This window comes from Panthera pardus, unplaced genomic scaffold, assembly GCF_024362965.1.
Source record: "Panthera pardus isolate Hobbes unplaced genomic scaffold, ASM2436296v1 HiC_scaffold_24, whole genome shotgun sequence".
Classification (NCBI taxonomy): domain Eukaryota; kingdom Metazoa; phylum Chordata; class Mammalia; order Carnivora; family Felidae; genus Panthera; species Panthera pardus.
In genome coordinates this window covers 129,601,731-129,622,309 of record NW_026526810.1, presented here as the reverse complement: position 1 = coordinate 129,622,309, position 20,579 = coordinate 129,601,731, and the positions used below count along the sequence as shown (strand labels likewise).

Below are 20,579 nucleotides of genomic sequence, written 5' to 3'. Positions count from 1 at the left end.
CCCATCTGTCCCTGCCCCAGCCTCCTGGCTTGCGCGGGTCCTGCTGGGCATGGTGAGGAGATAGGGGTGCCGGCCCCAGGCTGGGGGCCTTCTCCGGTGTGGGCAGCCGACCCGTGGTGCCTCGGGTCTTTGCGCACGGCCTCACCTCTCCTTTCTCCGGCCCCTTGTTCGGGTCAAACTCCGCAGTTCTTGCGCAGGCAGAGAAGGGGGTTTTCTAGTATACTGGCTGGCCTCCCAGGTGGCTGTTGTGACCCAGGAGTGGAGAGGCAGGGCGGCCGAGTACACACTCCGGAGTGGGGCCAGAGCGCGGGGTGCGCGGGCAAAGAGCACACTGTGTGAGAGTTACACGGGGGCAGAGCGCAGGGTTCGGGGTTGCACGGGCTCAGAGCGTGGGGAACACGGGGTGCGCGGGGATCAGCGCCGGGAGCACGAAGTGCGCGGGGGGGGGGGGGGGGGGGGGGGAGCAGGCGGGGCAGAGGGGTGCGTGGGGCAGGGCATGACTGGCCCCAGACCGCCGGCGCGGGACCGAGGCTGCCGCCGCTTCGGTGGCGCTCAGCACCCGCCTGGCCAGCCCTGTGCCCCCCGGGTGGTGGGGGGGGGGGCGCCCTGCTGGGGCCCCCCCCGGCCAGTGTGGGTCCGCTCGCACAGCGCTCTTTGGGCCACCGTAGGCTTTTAGGACCCCCAGTTTATAGATACGAAATACGCTTTCTTGGCCAGATTGAATTGCCAGAGGCTTTAGTAAGTGTTGTCACTGGAGCGGATGCATGAACTTCGCGAAGCCCGCCAGGCCCGGCTGCGGTGGGTCTGGGGCCGCTTGCGCGCTGCGGGTTACCATGCGGGAAGGCGCGAGCTGACGGCTGCGCCCTGGGCCGTCCGCAGATTGTTACCAGCGCCTGGAGTTCCTGGGAGATGCGATTTTGGACTACCTCATAACCAAGCACCTTTACGAAGACCCGCGGCAGCACTCCCCGGGCGTCCTGACCGACCTGCGGTCCGCGCTGGTCAACAACACCATCTTCGCGTCGCTGGCGGTCAAGTACGACTACCACAAGTACTTCAAAGCCGTCTCCCCCGAGCTCTTCCACGTCATCGACGACTTCGTGCAGTTCCAGCTGGAGAAGAACGAGATGCAGGGCATGGACTCGGAGGTGAGTGAGGCGCCACCGCGGGCGCTCCCGTCTCCGGACGGAGGTCACAGCCGCGCGCCGCGCGCGCTCCCATCGGCCCTTTACCCTTGACCGCGCCCGCGGGGCCGCAGCGCGGACCTTCGGGGGAGGGAAGCGGCCGGGGCCTGGGGCCGGGTCGGATCGGGCCGCCCCGGCTTCCCCTGCCCAAGCCAGCGTGGACCTTAGGGCTCGTGCGGTTTATTCTGCCTTTGCTTGTTCCAAGGGGTCAGAAAGGTTCGCTGATGCTTTGTCAGGTAAGCGTCACAAACGTGTGTCTGTTCTGCTGCTGCTGCTGCTTGAAAATAGGAGAACTCACTTAAAAACCAGCCTTCTGAGATTTTAGCCGGTGGCATGTGAGAGGCTTCTGGCCTGAGTTCAGCCCGAGGTTCTTCCGTCATGGAGCTCATTGTAATGTGTTCCGGGCTGTTTTGGAGTTTGTAGCAAAGGATCTCACCTCCATCTTTCCCCTCTGATCCTTCGCTGCCATCCTTCCGCATGCCTGTGTGTACCCAGGAGAGCACTCTCGGGTCCTGTTCTCCACGTCCCGATTCCTTTGTTTCTCTTACTTTTGTAGATTTCTTGTAAGGAGGCAGGAAATGTGTGTGGCATTCTGGTGGCCGTTTTAATTGTTCCTTCGGTGATCTGCACCTTCCCTTCTTTTAATTGCCCCAAGCCTCGGCTGGGGAGCAGTGCATTTCCTTTGACTCGCGGTGAAAGAAATTGGAGGTGTGGCCGCAAGGGAAGTGTCAGACCCTGTAAACACTACAGAGCGTGGGCCGAAGGGGAATCCACGTTCCCCGGCGGGTACTCGTCCGGGGTGAATGGTCCGAGTTGGAGCACAGCTAGCAGTGGGACCACGACTTAGGACCAGCTCCTGTGTTCCCAGTAGGACTTCTGGTCTCGTTCTTCAGAAGCGTCTAAGCTTAGAATTTGAGGCACCGGCCAAACTTCGATTTCAGCCGTTTTTGATGACAGTGGGCCACGCCAGTTCTGTCGTGTCCCCTCTTTTCCTGACCTTTGTTTACATAGACGTATGTATTAGGAGTCATAAAAAGTGATTAGAAATGTCAGTGGTCTGGCTTTTCTGACTTCCTGTTGGATCTTAAAGTCTCTCCACCTCTCCGGGCCTCGGTTTCTTCTTTTGTGAACGGAGAGAATTAAACTCAGTAAGTTTTAAAATTCCTTTCTACCTCAAAACCATGATGTACCAACAGTAAGTATCTTGTTTTCCCAAGAGTCAGCATTACAAGTGGTTTATATAGAGCTCTGTGTGGCTAAACAGTCCATCTAGAAATTTAAAAAAAACCTCACCTCTTTTTTTGTTTCTCACAAGTAATTTGTGTTTATTTTCTAAAATACAAATAAGCAAAAGGAAGATTAAAGTTACGCGAATATGCTGCCTTAGAAATAACCAGCGCTAACGGTCTGTGATGTTTTATTGCCAATGCGTGTAAACATAAACATACATGAACTATCAAGTGCCATTATATGATGCATAGTGTACCACAATGTGTTTTTTTCACTTAATGTGTTGAGGACACCTTTCCGTGTATCCAGCGGCATTGCAACTTTCAGTAGCTGCACAGTAGTCGATATAGCTCTAATGGCATGTGTTTAAACAGTCCGTTGTGCCTAGATATTTAAGTTGTTTTTACTTAGGGCTTTTAATAAACATAGGTGTGGCAAATATATCCAGTACCTTTTTCAGATAAATTCCTAGAGATGGAATTCCTGTTCAAAGAATTTTGAACTTTTAAAAGGCATTAGCATATTCATCATTTTTCATTACATTAATTTGAACACGTGTCAGGTACTCTTAATAGGCAGTGCGTACTAAGGGGTTTAATAAAAAGGGAGCTTGGAGAAATCTGTCTTCTAGTAGAATTTCCCTGGCCAAAAGTGGTAACTTCTACTCCCCAAAGTAACTTACACAACCCTTGCCCGTGCTGTACGGATTAGTATTCTGCCTAATCCTTGCCAAGCCGCTAGGGGGTAGAAATGTTTTAAGATGAAGTTCTTTGATGAAGAGTGGATTTGAAAATTTTTTTCATACGTTCATTAACTATTTCTAATTTTGTGTTAACGTTGATTTTGTTTTCATTTAGAAGTACTCTTTTTTCCCTTTGCCGAGTATAGAATAATACTGAATGGGGAAGGGAGTTGTTTTTGTTTTTGTTTTTTTCTTTGAGAAGTTGGAAAAATCTTCTTTTTAGGTAAGATAATGTTTATGAAGAACCTGTTACGGTGTAGTAGGCGGTTGCCCCAAATGGTTGGTGGTATTACCCTTGTTAAAGGTACAGTAAGAGTCCTAGCTGAGAAGAGAAACGCACTTCTGTGGAACGCCTTTAAAGATGGTCTTTTTGCTTACACATCACTTTTCTCTGTGTAAATAGCTCAGGAGGTCTGAGGAGGACGAAGAGAAAGAAGAGGATATTGAAGTTCCAAAGGCCATGGGGGACATTTTCGAGTCACTTGCTGGTGCCATTTACATGGATAGCGGGATGTCCCTGGAGATGGTCTGGCAGGTGTACTATCCTATGATGCGGCCGCTGATAGGTACCGTTCGCTCCCCTCGGAAAGAAACAAAATCATCCTTAAAAAAGAATGACAAGGATATCACGCACGCTGTTCTTTCGTTTTGATTACAGAAAAATTTTCGGCAAATGTGCCCCGCTCCCCTGTGCGAGAATTGCTTGAAATGGAACCAGAAACTGCCAAATTTAGGTAAGGCAGAACGTGCATGGAAAAAATTAAGTTGCTTGAAAACGAGGGTGGCGGGGGGGGGGGGGGGAGTGGGAGTTGTCAGAGATGTCATAAACTAATGATTCTGAAAAATGTTTACACTGGGGCATGCGCTCTGCACTTTATATCTGTGGTCTGATTGACTTTCCCTTTTGCTTTCATAGAGTAACGCCGCGTTAAAAGCGAGACGCAGCCCCGTCTGTCGGGGTCCGCGCCCCCGTGCGCTGCACGTTTCCTTGTGTGCTGTCGGCTTGCACACCCCCCCCCCCCCCCCGAGTGCGTGCTCAGTGCTGATTGACAATCATAATAAATAGTTCTGACTTCTGATACAAGCTGTTTGGTTTCTTCGCAGCCCGGCTGAGAGAACGTACGACGGCAAGGTCAGAGTCACGGTGGAAGTGGTGGGGAAGGGGAAATTTAAAGGCGTCGGCCGAAGCTACAGGATTGCCAAGTCCGCGGCAGCAAGAAGAGCCCTCCGCAGCCTCAAAGCCAATCAACCTCAGGTTCCCAACAGCTGAAGCCCCTTTTTAAAGTGAAAAACACAAAAAAGCAGAATTAAGGGGAAAACCATTGAAATTGACAAGGGTGATTTCAAGTCGGTAGTGAGCGGAATGAATCGAAGGCAGAATTTAAAGGTTGTTTGATAACAAGCTAGATTCCAGAATAAAACATTTAACATATGTATAAAAATTTTGGAGCTAACTGTAGTTTTAGTTTTTTGCGCAAACACAATCTCGTCTTCTTTCCTCACTTCCGCTTTGTTCAGATCACAAGAGTGCTTTAATGATGACATTTGGCAAGTGTTCAAAATAATTATCGGCAGTTCTCTTTTTGTTTGGGGTTTTTGTTTCTGTTTTTGTTTTTGTGTTAACCTAGTTTCATTTCTGTCAGCTTCGCTTAGTGGTAGGAGGCCAAGGAGCTTTACAGCTGAGACGCCCCTGGATTCCGTGGGGCGTCCTCCCCTCCTCAGCGTGGGCGCCGGCACGGGTCCCCCGGTGGCCCATGCGCCCAGGAGAATGGTGCGGTCTGCCAGAGGAGAAGAGTGCCCGCACCGTCCTTTCTTTCCATGCCCTGTCGTGTAAGACGATGTCTCCCGGTCGCCGTTGCACTTCATAGATAGTAAGGGACAGATTTTTCATTAACGTTGGCTGGCACGTTGGTGAATCAGATTTTCGTTTTCTCATGCCACGTAGTCTTGCATAGAAAAAGGTTCTCGCCTTAAAAGTAAAGCCGTCATGGATGTCCTTTTGATTTCCGATCCTTTTGGAACAAACTACTTTACATTCCCTTCATTTTATTACGCATTTAAGGTGTCGAGACCGTGTGATACTTGCAACTCACTAGTGTGGTTGTGACTTATTACAGGATTATATTAGCGTTTCTGTCGTATGTGTCCTGAAGGCATCTTGAAAACCAGAATAGATATGTAGTCTCTGGATTTTTTCTAAGCACCATAATAAAAAGGATCTTTGGCTAAATACCCAGTTTTACTAAAAACCTCCTGCTAGGTAGCTCCACTGATGGAAATTGTGGCAAACGGTTTTGCCCTGTAGGCTGTTGCTCTAACAAGATAACCTTTAGACATATCACACCTAAAATATGCTGCAGATTTTATAAGTGATTGGTTACTTATTTAAAGAAGCAAAACAAAGCACCTTTACCGTTAGTCTCTTTTCACGTCAATGTCTTACTGTACTTTTCACAGTGTTGCGTGCAGATCTCACCTACCAAAGCCGTGCTGTTAATGCCATGGAAGTGTAACGTTTGTGATAAACTGCCGTAATTTGGATACGTCTGTGATTTAGGTCATTCATTTAGATAAACTCATTCTTTCCATCTTTGGAAAAAGGAAAAAAAAAGGAAAAAAAAAACATTTTTAGGCATTTGCCGAAGTTTCTTTAATTAGACCTGTAGGCACTCTTCACTTAAATACCTCAGTTTTTCTTTTCTTTTGCATGCATTTTTCCCGTGTTTGGTGCTATGTTTATGTATTATGCTTGAAATTCTAATTTTTTTTTTTTTTTTTTTTTTGCACTGTAACTATAATACCTCTTAATTTACCTTTTGAAAAGCTGCGGGTCAGTCCTGCACTCCCACCGACACACCAGTAGAGGTTTGCTGCAGTTTGCTCTGTTAATTATGCTTGAAGTTTAAGAGAGCCGAGCAGAGGTGTCTGATGTTTTCCATCCTGAACTTGATGCTTCATGTAATGCTGCGTTTTTGTTTTCAAATACACTCAGATACTGTATTTCTTGCTTTACCTGCACCACCCACCCACCCCCCAGAGAAACGCCTCTCTCTGCACGCGTGCGCAGGGAAAACGGTCAGCTCCACTTTCTAAGGAGACCTGAGTTGGAGGGGGATGTTAAGCTTCTCCAATGTTATTCGTTGTCTCCGGTCTTAAATTTCAATTGCGATCTAAATTATTCAGTGTGTCTTTGAGCAAATTGATTTGGGTAGACTCCTTTTGAAAATACTTCTTTCCGATTTGGAACCTTCGCTTTCTATTCGGTTTTTTAAAAGAAAACCTCAGTGTCAGATCTCCTAGCAAGTGAACACCAAGCAACTCTTGAATTATATTAACTGTAAACGTGTATAATTGACAAGTAAGGCTGGATGTGAATTGTACTTGTGAGGGTGATTTTGTGATAACGTTCTATCACAAATCTCTTCTTAATTTATAAACTACCTGATGCCGGGAGCCCAGGGCTTTGCATTGCGTCTAATGCACTAATCCCAGCGTTAAGGGATTCCCTCGCCTCCTGGCACCAAAACCAGATTGTTTCACAGTTACAATTCCCGTTGGGAGAAAAATGCCTCAATATATTTTGTAACCTTAAGAAGAGTATTTTTTGTTAAAACTAAAAAGTTCAGACTCGGATACGATTAGGTCATACATTCTCAGGGGTTCAAATTTCCTGCTACCATTCAAAATGTTTTCTCAACAGCAACCTTTCGCTATTCCATTTTTCTGTTGTTGGAGACAGATAGCTAATTTTGATCTGTGACTCACACTCGGACGGAGTCTGTGATCCCCTGGTTTACGAAGTCAAAAAATAAAAACTCGAGTTAGACAAATGAGCTGGGTTACGAACGCTTTCGTGCTGCTGATTTTTAATGCTGTAAAGTCCACCCCCCCGACCCCCAGTTTAGCTTGTTGAAATGTTTTGCATCCATTGATTAAGGAGGAAAATCACTCTCTGTCGCCCCACTTGCCACCCGCGTGTGTCATCCCTTTGTTCCTGTGATTGCACTGTGAGAGCGAATGTAACGGAAGCCCCGCGAGCCGAGGGCACTGGGGGGGGGGGGGTGGGGGGGGGGCACCACGGGCACGTGTGTGCGGGGCAGGGCGGGGGGGTCGGGGGGTGTCCTGAAGAAGCAGCTGCAGAAGCTCCTTCCGATGATTGTGTGGAGGTTAGTGGGGACGAACCTTCGTTGTACAGATTTTTCCTTTCTCTCGTGATCTCCTTTCCACGGTCCTAACTATGCTGCGTTTTGTAATAGCTTTGTCCCCCCTCCGTTCTGTTCGTGTAGCACAGAGAAGCCTTGCACTTGGTACCATGCTTTACCTCATTTCAAGGAAAATCTGCTTCACGGAGAGGAAGAAAAAAAAAAATGTGGTTTGGCCTCGCTGCTGTTTTGATTTGCCGGATTTGAAAAAGATGATTATAATGCCTGCAATGTGTCATATACTCGCACAACTTAAATAGGTCATTTTTTTTTTTTTTTTTTTTTTGGTCTGTGGCATTTCTTACTGTTTGTGTATGACAGAGATCTGTTCACTGAACTCTTAAGTATGTTTTAAACGTATGTGTTACTCTTTTTTTTTTCTTTTTCGGTTTTCCTTTAACGTCATGTGAAGTGATGAAATCTAGAATGACCTCTAACACTCCTGTAATTATCTCTTAAAAATACTAATATTTTAACATTCTTAATAATAGCTGGCCCTCAGAGAGATTCAGACTGCCCTGCCTAAAGAGCAAGAGACTTGAGGCCGCTTTGCTTCTGTGGGTTCAGTTCCCAGATGCGACCGCTCACCCAGCAGTGGGCTCTTTGCCATCCTTCTCCCCCCGCCCGGGGTGCTCTGCGGGGACTGCGGGGTGCAGAGAAGCGTCGAAACGCAGACCGACCACGGTTCGTTCCGTCTTCAGGCCCGGTTGATTTCAAACCTTCTACCTTCCTCTGCTAGGGTACCGAATCCTTTCACACAAAAGTTAAGCCACCAAACTGAGACCCTGGATACCTTTATTTAAACTGCATCTGAAATTAATGTCGGAGCCCTCAACCCAGCCCGTGCTCTCTGCGCAAGAGAGACTCGTGTCGCGTCCATCAACCTGTACGGTCGTTTTGATTGCATTTGAATAGGTCTATTTTTTCAGCCACTGATTACTTTTCGGGAATTCAGTTCTTTCCAAATAAATTTCTTTATTTTATATTGTACATGAGAAGTTTCTAAGATATGTTTAAGACCAAGAATATTGAAGTGATCTTTTAACAGTTGTTGGAGACCCTGGTTAGCAATATCACGGGAATTTACATCGAGACTGTTGTATTCTCCACTCGCAGTGAAAATGGTCTTTCAGAACTAACTTGTAAATATATTTTAGTCATTGATTGATTGGTCTTTTTTTTTCTCCCCCCCTAGTCCATTTTCATTCGGACGTCAACCACAGACACTTTAAATCCTACAGAGGCACTCAGAATTCACTGCATCAGCAGGGTTACATAGCAGAAATGCAAAGGTGAACCCCAAGTAGAATCTCTGGCTTTTTCTGCTGTAAATAGAGTGAAGGAAAATGACTAAAATCGAGAAAAACTAACATGATTTGATTGACAATAACATATTCACCATCACATGCTGCAGCTGTTTTTAAGGAACATGATGTAATTCATTCATACGGTCACCATGCTGCAGAAATACGCAGTGCACCTTATGGGTCCCAGTTCCCTTTAGTTGTTTCCTTTTGTAATGATTGTAGCAGAGTCAATCTCCAATAAAGTTATGGTCTGTTCATTTTGTGTCCTCCTTTCTTTTTCTTTTCTCGTTTTGATTCGTTTGGATTCAGGTCAAGCGGGTGATAACACTTAAAATAGTTGTAGCAAAAAGGACCCGTGAAGTGTGTTAGTTCCATGGTCCTATGAAAATGCACATTTTCATAAAATGAAAGGTCTGTCTCCCGAGCTCTGCTTCACGCTGACTTGTGGGGTGGCATAGCAACAATTGTCTTTTTCTTTTCGAGATTTAAATCCTAACCAGTGTGTGTTTTTCTGAAATTCTGCCACATTGAATGTGTTCCGAGTCCTGGGTTATCATGTGATACATTTGCCACGTTCCTTAAGTGAATTTGATTGTTCTGAAACCAAGTGGTTCAGCTTCTCTGTCTTTAGAACGTACTCCTGATATTGTTGGCTGTGCAAGAATTCTGTGATTCCAAGATTTGACCCGATCTTTCTGTAACTCGGTAAACTAAGGACTACTAGAAATGATTTGGCTATAGGAACAAGACGGTAAGTATAAGTTTCTCAGAAGGAGAAAAAAAAAAATCTTAGTTTTCCTTTGTGAAAAGTTCAATCCCTAACTTTTCCCTTCCTTCCACCTTCTCTAAACGAAAGGAGAAAAAGCCTGTGTATTTTCATTCTGAGGAGTTTGGTTAAGGGCCACGTGCGTGTGCGTGCCGGTGTCACGGCCCAGAAATCACTGGCTAGTTCAGGCCGAGCATCGGTCCGGTCCCACCGCCCCTTCCTGCCACCGTGACCCTGCCCTCCCCTGGCTTGCAACAGAGAACACAGCCAGGCCGAGCATATCGGTTTGCAGGTCGTGATGTGCGTGAAAAGAATCCAGATGGAAGTGAAATTTTTTCTTTCTACGGATCCATCGGCATAACATGATGCGTGCTTTAGATGGGCTGGCGCGTGCCGCTTCACAGCCGGCTGGGTTGTAAACAGACTTGTCCTTGCAAAGACGCCAGGAGCAAGGGAGGTGCACTCACGGTAGAGGTGCGGGCCGAGAGCTCGCTTTCTAAGCTGCCTGCAAGGCAGTGCGGGAACGACCCTTCGATCTTTTTCTTTCTTCTTTTTGTGGCAAATCACGCATAAAACTTTCCCGTTTTTGCCATCGTTCGGTGTACAACCCGCTGTCGTACAGCCGTCACCACCATCCGTCTCCGGAACTTTTTCTTCATCCCACACTGGAACTTTGTATCCGTGAAACACTAACTTCCCTTCCCCTCCTTCCCCCAGCCCCCGGCATCCACCACTCTACTTCCAGTCTCTGGATTTGACTCTTCTCCTGTGAGTAGAGTCGGACAGCATTTGCCCTTTGGCATCTGACTTCATTCCATTCAGCATAAGGTCCTTAAGGTCCATCCGTGTTGGGGCAGGTTCGGAACTTCCTTTTTAAGGCTGCACAGTATTCCATTCTGTATATTCACATGGAGTTTTGCTTACCCACTCATCTGCCGATGGACGTCTGGGTTGCCTCCGCCATTCAGCTCTTGTGAATAACGCTGCTTTGGTACTGGTGTCCACACACCCTGCATTCCTGCTTTCCGGTTCTTCGGCGGGTACACCCGGACGTGGGATTGCTCGCTCCTAACAGTAATTCCGTGTTTAATTTTGTGAGAGACTGCCTTACCGTTTTCCACAGCAGCTGCCCCGTTGTACATTCTCCTCGGCACTGCATCAGGGTTCCGGTTTCTCCACATCTTCACCAGCACTTGCTTTCAGGGCTTTTTGTCTCTTTGGGTGGTTGGTGGTTTTATCACACCTGTGCTAACGGATAGGAGGTGGCGTCTCATAGTATTGATTTGCGGTTCCCTGATTATTAGTGCTGCTGAGCATCTGTGCATGTGCTTGCGGGCCATTTGTTTTAACTTCTTTGGAGAAATGTCTGTTCAGGTTCTTGGTCCATTTTTGAATCGGTTTTCGTGGTGGTGGTGAGTTGTAAGAGTTCTTTTATGTATTCTGGGATATTAAGCCCTTACCAGATTTGTGATTTGCAAATCTATCCTCCCCTCTTGTGGGTTGCCTTTGGCTCTCTCGAAACGTTCTGAATCGCAAAACACATTGGCCTCAAGGCTTCCTTCTAGGGCCTGTGGGCCCATGACAGCGAAGGTTTACTGAACATATACTAAACGCCTGATCTGTGCTACGTTTCATTCGTTTTATGCCACTTACTGCGCACCACAAGTATGGACGTGACTGCTACTGGAGGGCAGGAAAGCACAGAGATTCTAACTGAGATCCGGACTCAGCCCGCCTGGTTCCCAGCACCGCGTGACTTTGGCTAAGTGGTTTAGCCCTCCTGGCCTCACGCCCTTGCCTCTACCATGAGGAACGGCATCGTTTGGATTCAGTGGCAGGTTGTGTACATTGCTGGGCGCGGTGCCCCACACGTCATGAGCCCACAACCAATGCTCATTGTTACTGCCACAGTCCCCCTTTTGCAGACGGGGACAGTGAGGCACAGAGAGGTGAAGTTCGCCTTCCTCAGAGGGGTGCACCCTGCCCGTCTCGGGTGGACGGCCATTGTCTTCCCTGTAATCCCAAGTCTGCAGCTTTGAGAGAGGCCTTGTCCTGTGTCATTGACTCAGCCTGAAACGGTCCTGGCCCTCCTCCCCGCCGCCTCTACTCCTCCAGCACTGCCCTCCTGCCTGGCAGACCTAGCCGGGCGCCTCCTTCCCACCACCGTCAGCCTGTGCCTGTGCTTTTGTCCCTGCCACTGCCCCCGGTGTCTATGAGCTACAGGCATGCAAAGGACTGTGTCCTCACCACCACTACGCGTCCCAAGTCCCAAATGCTTCTGGACCACAGTAGAACCTCGCTAGATGCCGGTGTCGGCTCAGTGCCGCGGTGTTCTCCATCTGCTGTCCGTAGACGTCCGTGATCCCTCGGGAGACGTGCCGTGCGGGTCAGGAGGGAGGTGGGCGTGGGCACAGAGTGGGGAACATCCCTGCTTTTTACAATATTTTCTCCAAAGAGACTAGGACTTGGCGTTCCTAAATATTGTCATAGTCTTGGGTGAAGGCTAGGTCCCCTGGTCATTCTGACACATTTGGGACACGTCGAGCTAAAGACCCGGTAGAGAAATGCCCGGAAGAACCTGTGATCTTCCTGAAGATTCGGTTTAAATGGACCCCGAATCTCATAGCGGATCTTTTCCCTTTTTGCTCAGACTACTAGGCAACTCAGAACCAGATTTCCGGTAGACCTCCAGTTCCCTCTACTGACTCCGGTGTTTATGCAGCACCTTCTGGGTGCAGGCCCTCCCCCGGGGGGTGCTGGGGGCAGAGCAATGAATAACGGGAAGTTTTTGCCCTCGTTTCAGGCCATTATGTTGTGGTGCATCCTGGTGGGGAAGACAGGCCGTGGCCAAATCGACGATAGTTGTTTCCGGGGAGCAGTTCCCCGTGCGCCCATTAGCGCACGCGTCTGTAATCACAGACGCCCGCCTCGCGTCTCCACCCTGTCCTGTAGCGGCATGGGGACTGTCACTGTCGCACTGTTGCCACAGACCCTTCGGGGAATGGGAAGGGCTAGGACAAACATGTTGGTACTCCTTGGTCCAGAATATATTTCGTAAGCAGCCTACTAAGTGTCTGACCTGAGGCTGACCTACGTGAGGAAGGGGCTCCTTGAGGAGGCAAAGAGTGCTCTAGTCACAACTTTGAACTTGGCGCTGGCTTTTGCTGCTTCGGCCAGGGGGCCAGCGTGATGGGTGGGTAGAGCCACACTTCACACACTGGTGATGACAAGACAGCCACCCGTGGCTCTCCCCGTGACAAGGGGGCCCGGGGGGGGGGTGGGGGGGGGGGGAGGCAGCGCCCTCGTCGTTTCCTCCCACCCAGAGGCCAGGCTCCAGTGTGGGCAGACACAGCGGGACAGAGTTGCTTTTATGGGAAAGCGCGTTTGAGCTTCAAGTTCTTTTAAGAGCCGTAAGGCCACTTTGGGTTTTATTTGGCGGTTAGTTATTTTTACTTATATTTACCTATTTGGGAATAAAGGGCTGAATCAGTCCTCTTAACAAGCCAGGATTCCAACTTGCGGTTATGTGTATAAATAGAAAACCGAGGCTTTCCAGAAGTAAGGCTCCCCGAAACCAGTTTTGTTGACAAAGGGGACGTACTGTCAACCAGCGGTCTGAGCATCTCGAGGCATCTGGGATTCCTGAGTCCCAGACACGCCCCCAGGGCGATCCAGCTTTAACCCTCCTGCACCAAGGATGCTGAAAGGAGCCAGGCAGCCGGTGTGTCCAGGAGCCGGCACCGCAGCACAGCCCCCGGCCAGCCACCGTCTGGTCAAGTCATTAGCCTGCCGTAGCCTCTGCCTCGTCCTCTACGGTGAGGGAGTTGGCCCATGGGATCTACTAACAGTCGACACGCAAAGCCACGAACGTTGAATTTGCAAACGCAGAAGTAATAGAGATTTGAATCCTGGCTAAGACCACGAATTCCTAGAAGCCGAGCTCATGTCCTTGCTCTTTTCGCTCAACACATTTATGCGTGCGTCCGTGAACATTGGTCCGGCACCCCCTGTGGCCGGGGCCCCTGTGGGGCCACCGTGGAGTGAGTGACATTCGTCAGTCAGACGAGTCCGTCACCTGCGCAGAAGCTTACGCTCCGTGGGGGTGCGGGAGTGGGGAGGGGAGACAGATCTTAATAGAAGAAATCTGATCATTCTGGAGAATGATTCTCGCCGGGAAGACAATAAAACAGGGTAGTGTGATCGTGTGAAAGGCTGGGGGGAACGTGACCAAGTTTAAATAGTAATGACAACATTTATCGAGTGCTTACTGTCCTAAGCACTTTCCCTGTGTTTCAGGTCAGAGTAGGTATGACCGCTGCTCTCATTTTACAGACGAGTGAAGAGAAGCCGGGACTCTGAAGACATCCCTGAGAGCCAACAACACACAGAGGCTATATTCAGGGTTCAAGTTCCAGTGGCAATGGCTGTGTGTAATCAGTTTCAATCCGGTGTTCCCTCTGATAAAGGACTGACTAGGGCACAGTAGAAGAAAGCCTGGACGCTTAGGGCTGGTTTACTGACAGGGTAGTACTTGAGCTGGGGTTTTGAGGGATGAATAGAAGTTCTTACAGAACGTCTCACTATAGTGGTCGTTGGTCTGTGGTGCCGTAGACATTGCAGTCTTTTCAGTAGAGCACGTCATTCTTTGTTATTCCTTTGTTATGACACCTGCCTATATCATAAAGCCCTGATTTTGAGTTCTTTAAGGTAAGGAATTCTAAATCTTCCAAATTAACTCACATTTTACCCCTAGTTTATGATTTCAACACGGATGATGACATCCCTGGACACGTTCTGAGGGCAGGCTGTATTTTTCCGGGCTGTGCTTTTAAGCCTTGACTTCCGTAAGCTCGTCTCTCCCGCTCTGAGTCTCGGGTTCCTCAAACATAAGGTGGGGGTTCAGCCGCACCAGCAAATGTGAGTTAGAATCGCAACAAAATCAGCATCTCGGGGAGCTGAGAGGCCCAGGCAAGGAACCGCGGGAGTGGAAACTGTCCCCCGCCGTGTGTGCTGCGGAAGGCCCGGGGGGGCCGGGGGCCCCCTTCCCAGCTCAGCCAGAGCTGTTCCCGTTTTATCTGTTTTATTTATTGAGCTTTCTTACAACATCGCGTGGGAAGAAAGGGCTCCACTGCCAAAAACTGATGTTGGAGAACCACTGGGACACAAGCCTGCTAGGACCCTGCGACTGGCCGTCTGTGGTTCTCTGTGGGGTTCTCCCCCCACGGTCTGGATCTCGGTACCGTTTCCGCACTCTGTAAAGCGGCCGCCGTCCAGCCCAGCTCTGGCTACCTTTTCACTGATAGGTGAGCTAATCCCCAAACGCGGCAGCAGCGGCCTTACAGCGAGGGTTTCTATTACCTCGTTATGAATTACGGTGGAGTGCCCTGGTGAAGGGTCGAAGGTATTTGAGATCCTTTGGGAGCAAATGCTAGATATTACTAAAACGAGACTCCATTTAATAGGTGATAAATCTTGATATTGTAAGTTTAATATAGTTTGATGGTTGTAAATCCAGTGAATCTACTGTAGGAATTTGCTGTACGTTGCGTTTATGAAATATTTAGTCAGGTGTTTTTAAAGGTACGGCTTTTCTCATAAGGTACTAATTTTTATGGGCTCAGCAAGAAAATTTCATACTGGTGTCACCCATGCTGCCGTTTGTGGGACTTGGAAATGAAAAAGGAAAAGGCACCGCGGGCTCTTGCTTTTTGTATTCTAGGAAAGCTCTCCAAACATTTGGCAGTAATAGCCAAATCAAGAAGTAGATATTAGTGTATTTAAGACTATACTTTAGGATTAGAAAACGATAAGACACAAACCACTTAAAAATAAGCATACATTTGATGTTTAGACCGCAAACACTAGAAAGGAGTATACATGTGGGGTTGAAATATGGCCGCAGTGTGGATGTTGGGGCGAGCCTACTGGGTTGATGGCCACGAGGCCTTGAGTACATCGTAAGCCATGTGGACTTGTTTTCTATTGCTGGGCAACAGATTCACATAAATTCGATGGGTCAAAACAGTACACATTTGTTAACCCCCCAGGCTTCTGTGGGTCAGGAGTCTAGGCACAGCTTAGCTGGGTTCCCTGCTTAGGGCTTCACAAGGTCGTGACGATCGAGGTGTTGCCTGGGCCGTGGTCTCATCTGGCCTGGGATCCTTCCAAGTTCACATGGTTTTTGGCAGGATTCACGTCTTGCAGGTGCAGAACTTCCGGAAGCTTTCTTCTTCAAGGCTGGTAGGAGAGCTGCCCTCCCCCCCCCTCAGTCTCTTTTCAGAGAAGGCTTGGATCCTTTTTTTTTTTTTTTTTTTTTTTGAGTTCACCCCATTAGGTCAGGCCCACCAAGGATGATGCCCACTTTGATTAATTTAAGGTCAACTGATTAGGGTCCTTAATTACATCTGCAAAATAATTTCTCCTTGATCGTATACCATAACCTATGACAGTGACATCCCATCATATTGCCCACACTCAAGGGGAGGGTGTTATTTACAGCTTACACACCAGGGGATGGGAGTCTTAGGGGCCATCTGAGAATTCTGCCCGCCATACCACAGATGTGACCTTCCGCAAGTTTCTGTACCTCTTGGCGCTTCCCCTTTGAGGGCTGTCAAACGAGGGTGGTGATTCCTACGTGTCTTGGAAGGATCTCGGTGGCCTCCGTGAGAGAACGTGGAGTAAGCTGGGGAGCCTCAGGTGCCGTGTGCCAGGTGCCACGGGCAGGCAGGAGGGGCCAGGCGTGGGGGGTGCCACTAATGCCACGGTTCTGCTTCGGCTGACGACACCTCAACAACTCTGTGTCTTACCATAGAAGGGCCATTCGGTGGGACGGGTTCTCCCCTCGTCCCTGCCTACCCCCTGGCTTCCCGGCACCCCTCCCCCAGACGGTCCCCGTCGGTCACCTTCCATTTCTCAACCGACGTGACCCCGGCCGGAGGCAGATAGGGGAAGACACGTTTTTTACGCAGTTGCCGTGGGTCGCCGGCAAGCTATCGGTCAAATACTATTTGGAGCACAGATAACTGCTTTTGCCATTGTAACCGAAGGCGCACTCCCCGCAGCAGCCGTAATTACAAAGGCAGGGAAGTGGAGGGAAAATCCATCTCATTTAAAAGTGTTTTAGTGTCAGCAAACACATTGCGATGCCATTAAGAAAGTTTTCGTTAAGGACACGTTGGACTTGAGGTTTTTAATTTGTTTGAAGTGTTTTGCTAAAACAGAATTATGTTGGAGTTTACATAAAAGTAGAGACTGACATGAAAAGTTTTAACTTAAGCAGCAAAATATAAAGGCTAATCTTATTTAAAAGTAATATGTATGTCTTGATTGAGTGCCCAGATACGCTCAGCTGGGACTTTTTAGTGGAATCGGGTCTAAGCTGTTACACTGAGTTATACCGAGAAGGTTTTCCTGAGCTTATATTGCCAGACCTGAAATACTCTTGTGGCTGCATTTAATAAAGAAACGAAAGTCTTGAGTAAGGGGATATGATTTTTTATGACAGAAGGAATGCAAATAACTTTTAGTCTCATTGCCTTGACCGGGTTCGGTTTGATTTGATGGAGTTTAATAATGACTTATAACCTGTGCTGACAATATGCAGGCCCGCACAACGTCATTTAACTCATTTATTCTGCTTGCTGTAAAAACAAAGAGATGGCAAATAAATATATGGAACGTTCATTGTTTGTCAGAGGGCCCAAGCCAAGAGTTTTCAGTGACCTTTTAAAATATGGTCCCAGGCTAGTACTAAAATGCCTGTCACTCAGCACACACACTTGCATGCTCTGACCTTTTAACCCGTGCATCTTGTGTTTTTTTCTCTTTCAAATGGGCGTATGCATTTCCAATCAGCTGCAATAGTTCGGGCTCTTGCATTGGAGGATTACTGTAAATTGCAGCCTGACAATTACAATACGCAGGGCACCGGCGAGTTATTAATGGGCTCGCCTACTGATGGCCTTTCAGCGCAGCCTCGGACCTGCTGAGACTCAGCCTAATTAGATCCAGGGGTAGCGGCCCCTGTGGATGAGGTGAGTCGAGGGTGGGTGCGGGGGGGGGGGGGGGGGAGGGGGGTGGCGGGAAAGGGCTCCCCGAGACCCCGCCTCCAGCAGAGGAAGATATCAATTGATTATGGATGGCTCCTGTCCGCCATGTCGGATCTCTGATTCACCTCCTCCTTAATGACTTGTATTGGCTTAAGGAGCTCTGCACGATTTGACAACGTCAACCTCAGCTGACAAAGACCAGCAGGTGACTTTAATTGAGGGCTTCTATTGCAAGAGATTTTATGCAAGACAGAGCAACAGTTCAACAGACACAAAAGAGGCCTGTAAAAAAAAAAAAAAAAAAAAAAAAAAAAAAAGTCTGCAGCCGTTTCTGGGAGACTGGGAGCAGACCCGGAGTTAGCTACTTTACTTTCGCTTCGTTTATGCTTTTTTCACCCCTCCGGTGGTGGGATCAGGAAGGGAGACCCCCTTTCCTAGCCTCTCCCCCACCCCCACCCCCCCCCCCCCCCCCGCCTCCCCCGGCCCCTGGAAATTCTGCCGCCGTCTCTCCTCTCTTGGGTTTCAATATTTATCTTGAGGGATGAATTATGTCCAGGCATAAATGATGTTTGACACATCTCGATGCTGGGGGGAAAAATGAAATGTTTCACTGCTCTGAAAAACATTGCCCAGAACACATCACGCGTCCTGAAAGAACGGAGCACGCTGTTTAGTTTTAACAAAATTAAACGGACGGCCTGTCTGAAGCGTCGGAAGGGCGGAGGATAATGATCGGTGAGCGAATGAATGAATGAATGAATGAAAAAAAAATGATGGCCGATACGATCGCAGCCCTGGAGCCCCCGGAAAGGAGGGGGGAGGGAGGGCTAAGCGGGGTCCAGCAGGAAAGCTCTAAACGGGAGGGTCCGTTAGAAAACCCTGGAGGCGATGCCTTGGTGTTTTGCAGGGTTGACTCACCTAGAGGTGTGTGTCGTCCAGGTGGGTGTGCGGCCAGCACCTGCTGCCGGCCGCTGGCATGAGCCACGTGCTCGGGCCCGGGAGGGGCTGCGCTTACCTTCTTGGACACTATATCGGCAGCCTGTCCCGCCGGCCCTCGGACCTCCACGTCCTCTTCACCCCCCACTGCACCCCCCCCCCATGCACTTAACACTCCTCCTCACCCGACTTTCTACCACGATCCCAAAATGCCAAGTGTTTTCACGCCTCCAGCTTCGGCCTGTGCTACTCTCTCCGCCTGGAGGCCTCTCTCTCATCCCTCCCTCATCTCACAGGCTCCTATTTACCCTTCAAAGACTCCGGCCCCCTCCTCCAGGAGACCTTCCAGTGCCTCTGCCCTGGCGTTCTGCCTCCAGAGCCTGCACGCCCACCCACTCCGCTGCAGGGGACGGGGAAGCACCCGAACATCCGACCGACTGGCCAGAACCCAGTTTGCACCCCAAGGAAGGGGTGTCACAAGGAGCGAAGGCAGTGCTGGGTTCTGGGGAAGGTGGGTAGAGGTGGGATCGGTGGGGGGGGGGGGGGGGGGGGCGGAGGTTATCTTAAAAGGGAAATGGACTCTGAGGCTGGGCAGGACTCCAGGGCCGTGGCGGCAAGGTTGTCCCCACAGAGCTCGGACCCGGGACGTCTGTTGGGGGCCAGTGCTGGATGGTTGAAGGGCTAGGAATGCTGGCCCAGAAGGATTCCTGATTTGAAATAATGTGATGAGGAAACTCCAGGATCCCATCAGCCTACAGCCTACCTTGGTCCGTGAGTTCTGAACAGGTTGGTGGTTGCCCCGTAGCCCCCAAACGGGAAAACCCAGACACTCCAGCCTCCCCCACACACTTCCACTGTCATGGCCCCAGTCTCCCTGCCCCTGCTCTGTTGAACAATCGTCCGTCTCCACCTGGGCTGCCCTGCCCAGCTCTCAAGGCAGCCCCTCCTCTGAGAAGCCTTCCTGGATTCCTCATCTTGGTAGCACTATTTCCCGAGTCACATGTCACCAGTCTTACTCTGCGTTCCTGGAGCCCTACCTTGAGCCACTGGGGGCTGGGTCTCAGGATCATCTCTGTATGGCCCAGGGCAGCCCCAGTCTGTTGAATGAGAAAGCAAAACGGAGGAACAGATCCCAAAGCGTCATCCACAAGTTTCGGAAGTTAGGTTGCTTGATTTTTGTTTTTAATTAGGACTTGGAACTGTTGAATACTTATTTGGCAATGAGTACCTTTATTAAGTAACTGATAAGCATAGTAATCAAGGGTATCTTATTTGGCTGCTGAACATCTACTACGCTACGGATTTTGTGGAGGTTGGTGGCTCCTGCCATGGAGGTGGTACCAGTCCAGGTGGGGAAATGGTGCACAGAGGCAAACAGAACAACGTAGTGAGAAGAAACTCACCCCTGGACCGAAGAGAAAGAGGTGGTTGGAGGTGGGGGATGGAGACGGAGGGGTGATGGAGATGGATGTAGGGAGATGGGGGTGATGGAGATGGGTTGATGGAAATGGGTGTAGGGAGATGGGGGGTGATGGAAATGGGGGGTGATGGAGATGGGGTGATGGAGATGGGTGTAGGGAGATGGGGGGTGATGGAGATGGGGTGTGATGGAGATGGGTTGTAGGGAGATGGAGGTGATGGAGATGGGGGGTGATGGAGATGGGTGTAGGGAGATGGAGGTGATGGAGATGGGGGTGATGGAGATGGGTGTAGGGAGATGGGGGTGATGGAGATGGGTTGATGGAAATGGGTGTAGGGAGATGGGGGGTGATGGAGATGGGGTGATAGAGATGGGTGTAGGGAGATGGGGGGTGATGGAGATGGGGTGTGATGGAGATGGGTGTAGGGAGATGGAGGTGATGGAGATGGGGGGTGATGGAGATGGGTGTAGGGAGATGGAGGTGATGGAGATGGGGGTGATGGAGATGGGTGTAGGGAGATGGGGGTGATGGAGATGGGTGTAGGGATATGGGGGTGAGGGAGATGGGGGGTGATGGAGATGGATGTAGGGAGATATGGGGGGTGATGGAGATGGGAGGTGATGGAGATGGGTGTAGGGATATGGGGGTGATGGAGATGGGGGGTGATGGAGATGGATGTAGGGAGATATGGGGGGTGATGGAGATGGGAGATGATGGAGATGGGTGTAGGGAGATGGGAG

The 20,579-nt window shown here is 49.6% G+C and overlaps 1 protein-coding gene and 1 long non-coding RNA gene across 4 annotated transcripts in view; both read left to right on the top strand.

Annotated features, from left to right (window-relative positions):
• Positions 1 to 6,986, top strand: part of DICER1 (dicer 1, ribonuclease III) — a 71,612-nt gene extending 64,626 nt beyond the window's left edge. For all 3 annotated transcript variants that reach the window (XM_019462185.2, XM_019462186.2, XM_019462184.2), the window contains 4 exons: positions 880 to 1,148; positions 3,560 to 3,722; positions 3,815 to 3,890; positions 4,261 to 6,986. In XM_019462185.2, the coding sequence (XP_019317730.2) occupies positions 880 to 1,148; positions 3,560 to 3,722; positions 3,815 to 3,890; positions 4,261 to 4,426 (674 nt within the window). In that variant the 3' untranslated portion in view covers positions 4,427 to 6,986. The remainder of the gene's footprint in view (positions 1 to 879; positions 1,149 to 3,559; positions 3,723 to 3,814; positions 3,891 to 4,260) is intronic.
• Positions 6,987 to 12,744: 5,758 nt separating this feature from the next.
• Positions 12,745 to 19,887, top strand: LOC109274516 (uncharacterized). Its single transcript, XR_002083648.2, has 3 exons — positions 12,745 to 17,467; positions 18,715 to 18,929; positions 19,050 to 19,887. It is a non-coding gene; the product is annotated as an uncharacterized LOC109274516 (long non-coding RNA).
• The last annotated feature ends 692 nt before the right edge of the window (positions 19,888 to 20,579 follow it).